Source organism: Sceloporus occidentalis, unplaced genomic scaffold (assembly GCF_023333645.1).
Source record: "Sceloporus occidentalis isolate IW3139 unplaced genomic scaffold, rSceOcc1.0.p SCAF_1, whole genome shotgun sequence".
NCBI lineage: Eukaryota > Metazoa > Chordata > Lepidosauria > Squamata > Phrynosomatidae > Sceloporus > Sceloporus occidentalis.
Genome location: NW_028316981.1, coordinates 55,388,499 through 55,400,772, shown reverse-complemented (window position 1 = coordinate 55,400,772; position 12,274 = coordinate 55,388,499). Strand labels below are relative to the sequence as shown.

General features: G+C 37.5%; 1 protein-coding gene across 3 annotated transcripts in view; it reads right to left on the bottom strand.

The window, feature by feature from the left end:
• EEFSEC (eukaryotic elongation factor, selenocysteine-tRNA specific) overlaps positions 1-12,274 on the bottom strand; it is a 237,741-nt gene that overhangs the window by 96,185 nt on the left and 129,282 nt on the right. For all 3 annotated transcript variants that reach the window (XM_089521452.1, XM_089521460.1, XM_089521443.1), the window contains exon 5: positions 4,164-4,805. In XM_089521452.1, coding sequence (XP_089377578.1) covers positions 4,164-4,805 — 642 coding nt within the window. The remainder of the gene's footprint in view (positions 1-4,163; positions 4,806-12,274) is intronic.

Genomic DNA, 12,274 nt, shown 5'->3' with positions numbered 1-12,274 from the left:
GGTTTGTAGGGCACTTCCTGGACCAATCTGTAATTATCCCTCAGTCTGAGCACAAACATGTGTTCATTCAGTTAAAATTCATACAAAAATTTTAGGTATGACATTTCGTACGTTGGTTTGAATTGCTAGGAAAACCAAATGTTAACTCTTGCCCATGAATAATTCAACATAGACTCACATGATTTTCTGCATCGGAATACCAGGTAATGTGCAAAGACATACATATCACCACAACGGCTATATTCTCATTGTAACCAGACTCATTGTAAATTACTCTTATGCAAGTTCAGAGAAGTAAATAATAGTTGCCCAAACAGCTGTGCATGACAAAACCTGTTAGTGTATTTCAAAGTAACAAGAGCAATGGTGATTGACAATTTCTGTTAGCAAGCACTGCCAAATTAGTGCTTGTCCTAAGCAAGTAATTTTATTATTATGTTAAAAATAAAATATTAATTATTTCCTTGGAACTGCCTTCACTGGAAAATTGTATAACCAATTAACCAAAGCCATACAATGACACATATTTTGTACATGACTGTATCTTTCACCTTATACCACTAAAGTTCATATTTTTCTCCATCTTCTGCACTTTGAAACACAAATGGTATTTCAAATGAGAATGCCATTATCTCCACATTCCTAAGCTTTACAAAATTGCTCAATCGCAAACAGAACAGCAGCCAAAAAATAAATACATCTCTTATGCTCCTATTTTACTGTGGATTTTAACTTGGAAAAGCATTGTGCATTTTTATTCACTGAGTGCCCTCATTGCTGTGTTATTATCACATTTAGCATGCCATCAGCAGCCAAGCACAACCAAGCAAACCCATGTTCAGACTTCAAAGCAGCTGAAACATTAATTGTGGCAAAAATAGGTTCTGCTAGGCAGTTCAGTTTACTGCCAAATGCTGACATCATGCAACATCAGATTTATACAACAGGATTTAAACAGGAAAACTAAGGAAGATCTAATTCACCAATACCGTATCCCATGGGCAGTAGCCAATGCAGGTCACTGACAAGACGCCTTTTAGGGATTTTGGTGATGTCCACATACTTTGTTAAATCTCAGTGGTTAAAGAAATGCATGATAGGATTGTGCATCTAAAAAGCAGGTATAAGGAAGACCTGCATAAAACTGTGGCGTCTATTTCAAAATAAGATGTGTCAGCAATGACGACACATGATGATCTTCCTAGCACTGGTCAGCAGAAAGGTTTTTTCACAAGAAAATCCAGAAACTAACAAAGTATGCAATTACTTTCCAAGCAAATGCAATGCTCTACTTTATTTAAACATGTCCAAATGAAGCCTTGCTGGTCAATGACCTTCTATCATATCTGCACATGCCAAAGGGTTTCTGTGTATAGTTTCAGAAAATTCTCCCTGAAGTATGTGGTTTATTTTTACAAAACAAATCCAAAACAACTACAAGCAGTGCAGCCTATGCTTTGCAAATACAGTAAAGGGCTTTATTTCCCCCTTCTCTCTCTATTCCAGCAGAGTTACTCATTGACAAGTTTCCCCTACCGTAGGCAAAGCAACAATATTTCAGGATGTAATCTTGCTTGGGCAAACATTTGCAAAACAAAGGTATGCAAGAGGTCATAGTATGAATCTATGTGTCACCTTTCACTTTTTGAACTTATTGCAGAAGGCCCCATAAAGGCTTATGACAGACTAGATGTAATGGAGTTTCCTCATATGATTACACAACTTCTAGTACTTTTCAACTTCTGGATAAAACAAGAGATGTCATGTCAGATGGGAGTACTGAATTTTTCTACCAGATAACAATTTTTCATAGACAATATTCATTAACTATGAACCCATGAAATGTACCTATACTGATGAAACAAAAGGTATATAAACTGCATTACCATTATTTCCATTGTACATATGCCACAAGGGTAGAGGGATGAAAGAGAATGGCTTACACAGTTTGTGGTTGAAGTAAATATGAAATACAGGTCTCAGAGGCCGCTTTGTGAACATACACATAGAAGCACATACACACAAAGATGGTGTAAAGAACCTTTTCCACTGTGTGAATCCATAGCACTGGGCTAATAGGGCATATGTATATGTATATTCATATACCTGCATGGATGGGAATTGCAGGTGAAATAACCCACTCTTAGTCACTGTGTTACACCATATCTAACAAGAGAAACTGGGAGTTTGTAATCATTTTTACAGGGTCTCTTCCTGATGATTGTAAGAGCTACAGTGGCCTGTGATATGGAGACGGAATACTCACAAAGAACACTTTCTAACTACCATACATTTAATGAAGGGATAAACAAGAGACATTTGATAACATCTACAGCTTTGTGAGAAGATCCACTGAAGCACAATAGCTGGAGAACTAGATAGGATGTGGCTAGTGGCACCAGATTATAGTAAAGACATAGTACTAAGTCTTTACTACAATCTAATCCAATCTACTAAAGCCATTATTCTTCTGACTGAAAACAACAACAACAACAACAGCTGAGTGATTATTTGGTGAGTGCTGGAATGATCTCTAGTAGATATTCTTTGCACGTTGACAAAGCAGAGCAGAACTAGAATCACAGAATCATAGAATCGTAGAGTTGGAAGAGACCACAAGGGCCATCCAGTCCAACCCCCTGCCATGCAGGAAATCCATATCAAAGCATCCCCGACAGATGGCCATCCAGCTTCTGCTTAAAGATCTCCAAAGAAGGAGACTCCACCACACTCCGAGGGAGTTTGTTCCACTGTCGAACAGCCCTTACTGTCAGGAAGTTCCTCCTAATGTTGAGGTGGAATCTATTTTCCTGCAACTAGGGACACTGAATGACTATTACTCAAACTATTAGGGCAATATACTCATCCAATTTGAATTTCTGCAAGATAAACTAGCCATTAATTCAGTGTGTGGAATAACAAGAATTCAAGAATGATATGAATTCAAGAATTCTTCATCAAGAATCAGGAATATAGTCAATCAAAACTAAATTCAATTGGCATGTTTAATCTGTGAACACCATAAATATCTGCAAGATCTGTTTGTTTGTTTGTTTGTTTGTTTTTAAGGAACAGACTTCTATTAAACTGGTAAATTACAGCCTCAGCCTCTCCTTCATTCTCAACACTTACAATGCTAGTTTGTCCCCTAGAGTATTTTAATGGGATCTAATTCCTCATGGATGTAAAACATTTATTACCATTATTATTTAGTGCCTCTCTAGAATAGTGCATGGGGGAGGGGAGACACCTACTTCCTTTCTTGACAAAAGGAAAGCAGTTTTCCTTTATCAATGCCAAGAATAGACACTGTAAATTCAGTTATTCTAATCTCCAGACATCCATCGGCAGCAGGGTGGGACCATCTGAATCAGTATTTCTATTAAACCAGAGTCTGGTCTTTTCTTAAAGCACTCGGTGATTTCATCACCCATTTGTTCATGTTTTCCTGCACTGAGACCAAACATTTAGCTGCAACTTTCTCCAAACGTCATTCCAAGATAAACAAGCCTCGTACCAAATACAAATAAAATACAACAATGTAACATCAGTACAACTTTGAGCTGGAAAAGCTGTACCTCTAGGCCTCTGTAACTCCCTACAAACTAAAAACTTATATCAAGGAAATACTCCAGAGAAAGGACGATAGAAATAAAGCGAATATCACCTTCCTCCTCTGCTATCCTGAGTTATCCAGAACATCAGGAATTTCCAAAATAATTCCCAGCCCTGTTTGAAATGCCCTCATGTTTCAAATGAAGATACTGGACTGGGTCCAGTCTTGTGTTCTTTGGAATTCTGAATTCATTGAAAGGAGAGCCAAATGGCAACTTTCCCCTGGGACTACCTTCTCCCATGCTGTTCTAGCATGGGACTTCCCCAATAACAAAATGGAAAGTGTCATTTTCCTTAAGCATAAAGCTTTCACTGGACAATGGTTTCCTCTTCAAATGGAACAACCCTTTTTCTTCATGGAATAAGCAGGCTGGATCACATTTTTTGACTCTGTCAACTTAGTTCCATTTCTTCCACTACTACACCACTGGGTACAACATGACTAAATTCAGTGTTGCATCTATTGCTCTCTCTTCACCTACACATTGTTTTTACACACAATCTAATGGCTTTAGGAAAATCCCATAAACTAGATTACACAAACTTACCCGTTCCACTTGTCCTTCTTTATGTTTCAGCTTGTAAACTTTGAGTTTTGGAAGAAATGTCTCTGTATAATTTTTGTCTTCCATTCCTTGAAGGAGCACACCATGAAATGCTAACCTACAAGTGTTTGCATGAATATCAGTATCCAGCTTTGAGCCAATAACAAGGCACAATTTAGGACAAGTAACTGGTTTCTCAAACTCAAGTAAGGCCCATTGTTGTTTGGGGATCTGTCTTTCTCCAGCCTGGTCATTCTCCTTGTTTTCTTCTGAAGATCTAGAGTCTTTCCAAAGATATTCTTCTTGATAAAGATATTCCTTGCCAAAATCAAAACTATTCTCCATGGGTTCATTATTGAAGTCATCAGGAGCTGGGCTGAAAAACATCACTCTTCCCATAACAGTTTCATGGCCCACTGTGATATGAAACTTAGCCTTAGTCTGAAGGGTACCTCGGAAATATTGAATTTTCTTTAAAGAGATGATGGCCGCATGAATTGTTTGAAGAGATTCAGGTGTACAGATCAAACCTCGTTCCAACAGCTTTGGATCAAACTGGGTTACACAGATTCCTACCCTGTCACCCTGCATGGCATAGGTGACTGGAGTATGAAACATCTGCATGGACTTCACTTTCTTTGTCACCTATTATTGGAAGAAAGCATAAAAATTATATTCCTATTGTTTATGTATTTAAAGCATTTGTCAATTAAAAATTGATATCCCACCATATAAAACAAACAATACTCACTGAGATCAGGAATTATTTCTAGAAATAGCAACAGCAGCTTCATTTATATACCACTTCATACCACCTCCTAAGCAGTCTCTAAGCGTTTTGCAACTGTAAGCTAATTGCCCGCAACAAGCTGGGTACTCATTTAACGACCTCGGAAGGATGCAAGACTGAGTCGAACCTGAGCCCTGGCTGGTACTGAACACACGACCTTATGGCTTGTGAATGAGTGGCTACAGTACAGACATTTAACCACTACACCACCAGGGCTCTTCTAGGCATTTATACACTGCTCGTTCATAGGGTGCCGTACTATTCGAGCAGTTACTTAAAAAAATATCTACAGGAATGCTTTTTCCTAAGAATTTCTGTGTTCACATTTGTCTACCCTTTGTATCAGAAAATAATAAGACAAATTATTCTGTTGATTTTTTTTCCTGGTTTTTAGTATGCGACAGGAGCTAGCTGATTAGTACATGGTAGCAATCTTAGAATTCTTTAAAACTGTTGCCTTTAACTTCCCACTTTTATTTTCCATATGCATTTGTTTCAGTCTCTCAACATTAGGCTGTTCTGTTATATTTGCACTAGTCTGTGGCTAAAAGCAATAAAATAATCTGTATTAGTTTGGTTTAAATTAGGCTAGGCCGTTGGCTTTTTTCTGCTTAGTAAGAAGTGTCTCTCTTACATTAGTTTATAACAAGGTTTCAAGAATAGTAGTATTCTTCACGATTGTGTTTAATGATATATTAATGATATATGTGATCTTGTTTAATGAAGTATCTGTGCATCAAAATCAAGCATATACATATTCTGATTTAATATACATTCTAAGACAACAAAAAATAACTATAGACCCTTTTTTTAACATCACCTGGATAATAATATCTAATTATCCAGGTTCTATGAACTTCTCAGCCTCAAAACATCTCACGTGTAAATTCTTCTACCAAAATAATGCTGTACAATTGTGACATTTATGAAAAGTAAGATCCAATTCAGTTTGCAAATAATAAGCACAAAACTAGTCTGGCATGCTCAGGATTATATACACTGCTTAGCAATATAGTCCATTTACTCTCCCCTATTCCCCTATTTTGCCTGAGAAAACTACAAAGGCTCTGGGTGTATTAGTTTGATGCTAACAGCTTAAGACAGGGGTAGGCAACCTTTTTGAGCTGGGGGCCGGGTTGCTGTCCCTCAGACAACTGGGGGGGGGGGGGAGCCAAAAATTAAATAATTAAATAGTTTTTTAAATTAATTGAATAAATAAACCAGGACAAATGTAGGACAAAATCTTCAAATGGAGGTCACTTTTTTAAAAAAGTGGGGGACACGCAAAAAAATTTGCTGATTTTTAAAAAAATGTTAATATAAACGCATGTTTTGGAGGCTTCTATAGACAATTGCCCCCCTTGCCTGCCTCCTCCTGATAGGCCAAAGGCCCCACGCCCTCACGCGAGAGGCCAAAGGCTCCAGTGGCAATCGGCAGCAGGACCGGGCAGGGGCCGGTCCCAAGGCCTTGCCGGGCCGCATCCGGCCCGCGGGCCGCAGATTGCCTACCCCTGGCTTAAGAGATAGATCAGTTATTTTACTTCAAAAACTTCTAAGAATAGAAAAATAAAGATGAAAATAAGGTTTTTAAAAAGATCACAGTTCATTCAAGTTTATTCATACACTCCAGTTCAGTTTAATATTATTTCATTTCTGCTTAGTTTCTTTCTTCAGGGCTCACTATATACTTAGAGATGTGAAGGCCCAGAACATTTTGTTCTTTTTTTTTCTTGGATCATCCTAAAATAAAATATTCCATAATAGTTTTTCTTCCTTTTTTCATTTTTGTTTCTGTTTTTTTCCAGGGGGTTTCCAGGCCTTCACATCTCTAATTATACCAGCTGATTCAGACAGTCTCTTTCTATGCAGTATCTTTATGTATTCTTCTGAACTGTGTAACAGAAGGCAAGACCACAAAATGGGGTGGGCAAACTTTGGCCATTCAGATGTTGCTGAATTGTAACTGTTGGCTTTTCTTACTACTGGGTATGTAGGCTAAGGCTGGTAAGAGTTGCAGTTGGCCAGCACTTGGAGTGCTGCACTTTGGCACCTCCTGGTATAGAGAAAAGCATCTGTTCCTTCTCCAAGTTTAACACACCATAAATGGAAAGAGCTAAATATATTGTGACTTGTTGTCTAATAGCACCACTATATTATGCTTTGTGGGTTTGTTTGTTTTTTCCATTTTTCTTTTGTACTTTTTAAAAACTGTGTACCCTTATTAAAATTTTCTAAATTCTTTCAAAAGCAACAATTACTGCACTTATGATAACTACTTAGAAAACGAATCTGTGTCCTTTGGTTAAGGTGGGCTATGGATCTGAATTCACTACAGCTTGAGAACCAGTATTGAACATTTAGGTATATTTCTTCTATTTAAGCAGAAGCACATATTCACCTGGTTACATCAGAGAGAATCTTTTCAAGATACAGAGAAGGACTTGAACTGTGAAATATAAACTTTTCATTTCAGAGATGTTAAAATCACAGTAAAAAAATAAAAGGCTAACAATAAACTTAGAGAGAAGAAAAGAGAAAAGGCAAGAGTGAGAGAAGGGGGAAGAGAGCATAGGCATAAGTATGAATACATTCTTCTAAATTTTGTTGTGCCTTCTGTTCAAAATCCTCAAGTAAATTTATGGTTAGCTTACAGTGGCATGCATAGTTTTCACCATTCTACATTTTAGCCTTCAAAAAAATTATGTGGGTCAGTGGGGCTAAGAGACAAAAACCCAGAACTAGGCCCAAGGCTACCAAAAGCTTTGAATACAGGACTCCCTAATCTAAACACTCTATTAGCCACTACACCAAACCAACTTTGAAAAAGAATGTAATAATATTTCATAACTTTGCAATTTCATTTTCAGATCAGAATTTTTAAAATATTCTGTAGAACACTGTTCTCATCAAGTGACCATTCTCCAAATAAAGGGAGTAATTGGGGTGGGGGTGGGGGGCTACAGTAGCCTGATCCCCATGCATTCAGGTTAATCTTATCTGTAACACCAGAACAAGGCTTATGTTGAACCTAATGTGTGATAATCGTGTTTTTAAGAGACTGCTGAATAACTTTTCTTCATTTTTTAAAATGGCGTGACTGTGCTTTTAAAAAATGCGAAAGTAATCCAGAAGCCTCTTATAACAACACCTGAACAACACAACTTTGGTTTAACCTAAGCCTGATTCAGACATTAAAGCAAGATTAACTTACCTACCCACCTACCTGCAGGATTGCTCTCTTCATTTGGAGAAAGGTTCTTTGAACAGGGCAGTGTCTTCTTCATGTACAGCCTCTCTACATGATTGTGAATCCTGATTTTTCATCTCTAGTGCAGCCCCTCCTTTTCAGACTGTCATTCTTAAAACAGTTTGAGTCTCTCTTCCCTGAATTATTTGAGATCAGAAATTATTCTGATTTTTGGATTATGATGATGATGATGTTATTGATTTTGGAATATTTGCATGTACACAAACATATCTTGCAGATGGGACCCAAGTCTAAACATGAAATATAGTGGGCCCTTAGTATCTGCTGGGGTTTGGTTCCAGGACTCCCCGTGGCTATCAAAATCCATGGATGTTCAAATTCTGTTGTATATAATGGCACAGTAGGATGGTGCTCCTTGTATAAAATGGCAAGGTTTGCTTTTTGGAATTGATATATTTTCAAAATATTTTCAAAACGTGGATCCTTGAATCCGTGGATAAAAAATCCATGGATATGGAGGACTGACTCTACATTTATGTTTCAAATACACCACATACACAAAGCCAGATGGTAATTTATACATTATTTCTAATAATACTTTTCCGCACTAAACAAAGTTTGTGTATACTGAATGATCAAAAAGCAAACATATCACTATCTCAGCCACCCACTGAAACAGTTTTGGATTTTGGAGAATTTCTGATTTCTGATTTTAGATTTTCAGATAAAGGATACTCAATCTGTATAGGTTTTTTATTTCCCTCTCTCTGGCAACTGCCTTGGTTCCCACTCTAAGATAAAGGTGGCATACAAATGAACTTACTATTATTATTTTTATTATTTTATTTATTGATATCCCATCTTTTTCCCAATACAGGGACTCAATGCAGTGACCTACAAAGAAAATAAATAAAATGCTACTCTATACCAAAAAAGGAATATAGTCCTCCATATTTTCCTCTCTCTATTTTGGGCAGTTACTCCTGAAGAAAACCCAGTGTGTCTGACCAAGATTAATCAAATAGGTTCATAATTACTTATCAAGTAGCACCTTCATATTCCTCAAGAAACAAACACACTCCAGAATCTGCTTTAAACAGATTCATATTTAATAGGGGATAGGGTGGGGGTGGCATCTTATAATGCCTGAAAATAAATCACAAAATAATGTTCAATATTTTTATCTGGATGATCACATTAATATTTCTAAAAATGATGTAGAAGCTTTGTGGATAAGAAGGACTAGGGAAGTCCATGTGTTCATATGCAGATAAAAAAATGCAAAAAGGAGAGATAAATTAAAAGCACCCAAACTGTTCAGGCCCTTAAGATAAACAAATGTGTTCAATATAAGAAAAGAACCTGTTATTTGAAGACCAAAGGAAAAGCCCACTAAGATTTTCAAAGCAGTTTAACTAATAGAAAACAGCATACAAAAACTGCACTAATGGCTTTTTCTCCAGATACAATGAAGCTTCTTTTCCTTTATTTATCCAACTTTCATTAAGTTATCGGTACTCCATATGCCATAGCTCTTAGCCTTTTCAGATAAGAGCCCAAGCATCCTCCTACCTCTAGTGCTGTCACTGCATCTTACAGATACAAGAGATAAAGGCAACCTAGCCTCTCTGATAAGTGAAATCACAGCAAATTCACCTAACTAGCAGATTATTATAAAATGGGGGGAAATGAAAAATAAATAAAAAGCAGATTGCAACACATAGTTCAGATATGTGGCAATCAAGCCATTTAAAATATGTTAGGTTATTTTAATTAAGGCGTAAACATAATGTGTAGTTCCCCCTCCAATAAAATGATTCTAGTGGCATATACTTAAGTGAGAGGTGAATTATTTTCATGAGACAAGACATGGTATCAGCAAACTAGGAAAACTGAAAATACAGCCTGATGTTTGTTATTTTCTAAGAAAAATAACTCCAACTCCTCTTGTTCAGCAATAAGGACTGGAAAAAGAAAAAAGTTCTGGCTGCATATTTGGTTTTTCAGAAGTACGTATTACTTCTGTCAAAGAATTTGCCCAACCAATATATGTCATACAGAACAGGAACATCTATTGATCAGGAAACAAAAATATCATTCAAATTGCTTATTTGTTCTGGCTAGAATACAATATGATTATTTGTTATAAAGCTCTGCTGAGCACCAGCTTTTAAAAACATCTACAGCAGAGGTCTCTAGAGTACCAACACCCTCTGACAAAATTCAGCCAAATTGCGACCCTCTGTTTCAAAATAAATTCTTGTTCTCAAAGACATAAATAAAAGATTGTAAATGTGACAAGAGAATTACTGGCATGGTATTATCTTCTTGGCTCTGGCGACAACACAGACCATTAGCTCTGAGGGATGTATCATGTATGCCATACATCTTGGTGGGATGTTACACCCTAAGCATGACCATACAACTCTGAAAGATCTTGAGAAAAACACATAGTGAACCAACGTCAGTAGAGAAATGCTGGGGGGGGGGGGGGGGGGAGCACAAGACATTCCAGATGTCTGAGTTTATAGACACCCTCCCCTTAGCCCTACTCCATTACTTGAGCAGGAGCACAGGATTCAGCTTCAAGTTCACTGGAAAGGGGGGGGGGGGGCGTGCTCACAATGAAGACTTTGATCAGATGACAACATGACAAGGAGGGACATAATTAATTTTAAATCATGTCTATGAAGATGCCAGATGTGGAGAATATCCCTAACTCAGGACAGACTGGATTTGTGTGTCCTTGTGTGGAGAGTCAATGTGGCATAGTGCTTTGGGCATTGGATGATGACTCTAAAGACCAGGATTCAAAATGCCACTCAGCCATGAAACCCACTGGGTGATTATGGGCAATTCAAACTGTCTTAGCCTCAGAGGATGGCAAAAGCAAGCCCCTCTGGCCAAATATTGCCAAGAAAACTCCATGACAGGTCACCATAAGTCAGAAACTGTTTGAAGGCATGCAACAGACGTAAGATTTCTATGGTACTCTAAGGTATGAAAAATAACCACAACAAATGCTCTTGCCATACAGTGGGGTTTGGGGTAATTCAAGAATTTACCCCAAACCAGGCCTCTGAATCTGAGGAACAAAGGAATATTGCAATTGTATCACAATATTTATATTACCTACTGTAAAGATAAGACATTTCTCTCTTGCTGTGCAGTACAAAAATCTCAGCTCTTAGGGTGAAATGTTGCCTAATACCTGTTATGCTTACAGCCATCATTTCCAATGACCATTTGGTACCTTGGCAAGTGAGCACTTAGAAAATTTGTTGTTGAAAGAAAGGGCGGGTGTAATAAATATATCCCGTTAACACTGCCATACAGTGTTACTCATGGTGATGATTAAATAGATGAAACAACACAAATGCTGGAGCATGGATAGACATTAGGGATTCAGTAAGATCTAATGAAGTGTAAACATACTAGTTGTACATCCTTAGCAGCTGTTTGAAGGACTCCTTCTTGCAGTTCCAAACACTAAGCATTACAGTAGTAAAAGAGTTTCATTTGACACAATGAATTCTGCATCCATGGGTTCAACCATCCCCAGCTTGAAGATATTAATGTTCTTTTTTAAAAAGGTCAACCTTGATTTTGCCATTTTATTATGCTATTGTATATAATGGGACTTGAACATCTATGGATTTTTGTATCCATGGGGGATCCTGGAACCAAATCCCAGGAGATGCCAAGGGCCTAATATAGCAGCCTCTTGTTTGGGAAACTACCTTTTAGCAAGCACCCTTTGGTCAAAATGTCCTTTTAAACAGCACTCTCCTCAAACCCCTAAACTTACCCTCATCAAACCCCTAAACTTTGATGAATTGGCTTTAATCTTGAACAAAAAGAAATGTGGGATATAAATTAAATGAAAAAATAATAAAATAAATAAAATATGTTTCAGTTCAGTTTAAAAGGTGATTTGACAGGAGCATGCTGGTGACAGTGGAAGTCTGGACTAACTAAAAGTCAACGAATCCATCAAATCAGCATGTAGACAGCACAATGTCTGAAGCACATTTATGGTCAGAGAAATACCCAGTGTTGTCAGGACTCCCTTATTGCAGGACTCATTCATTTGCTGCATTTACAGAAGCAGGGATT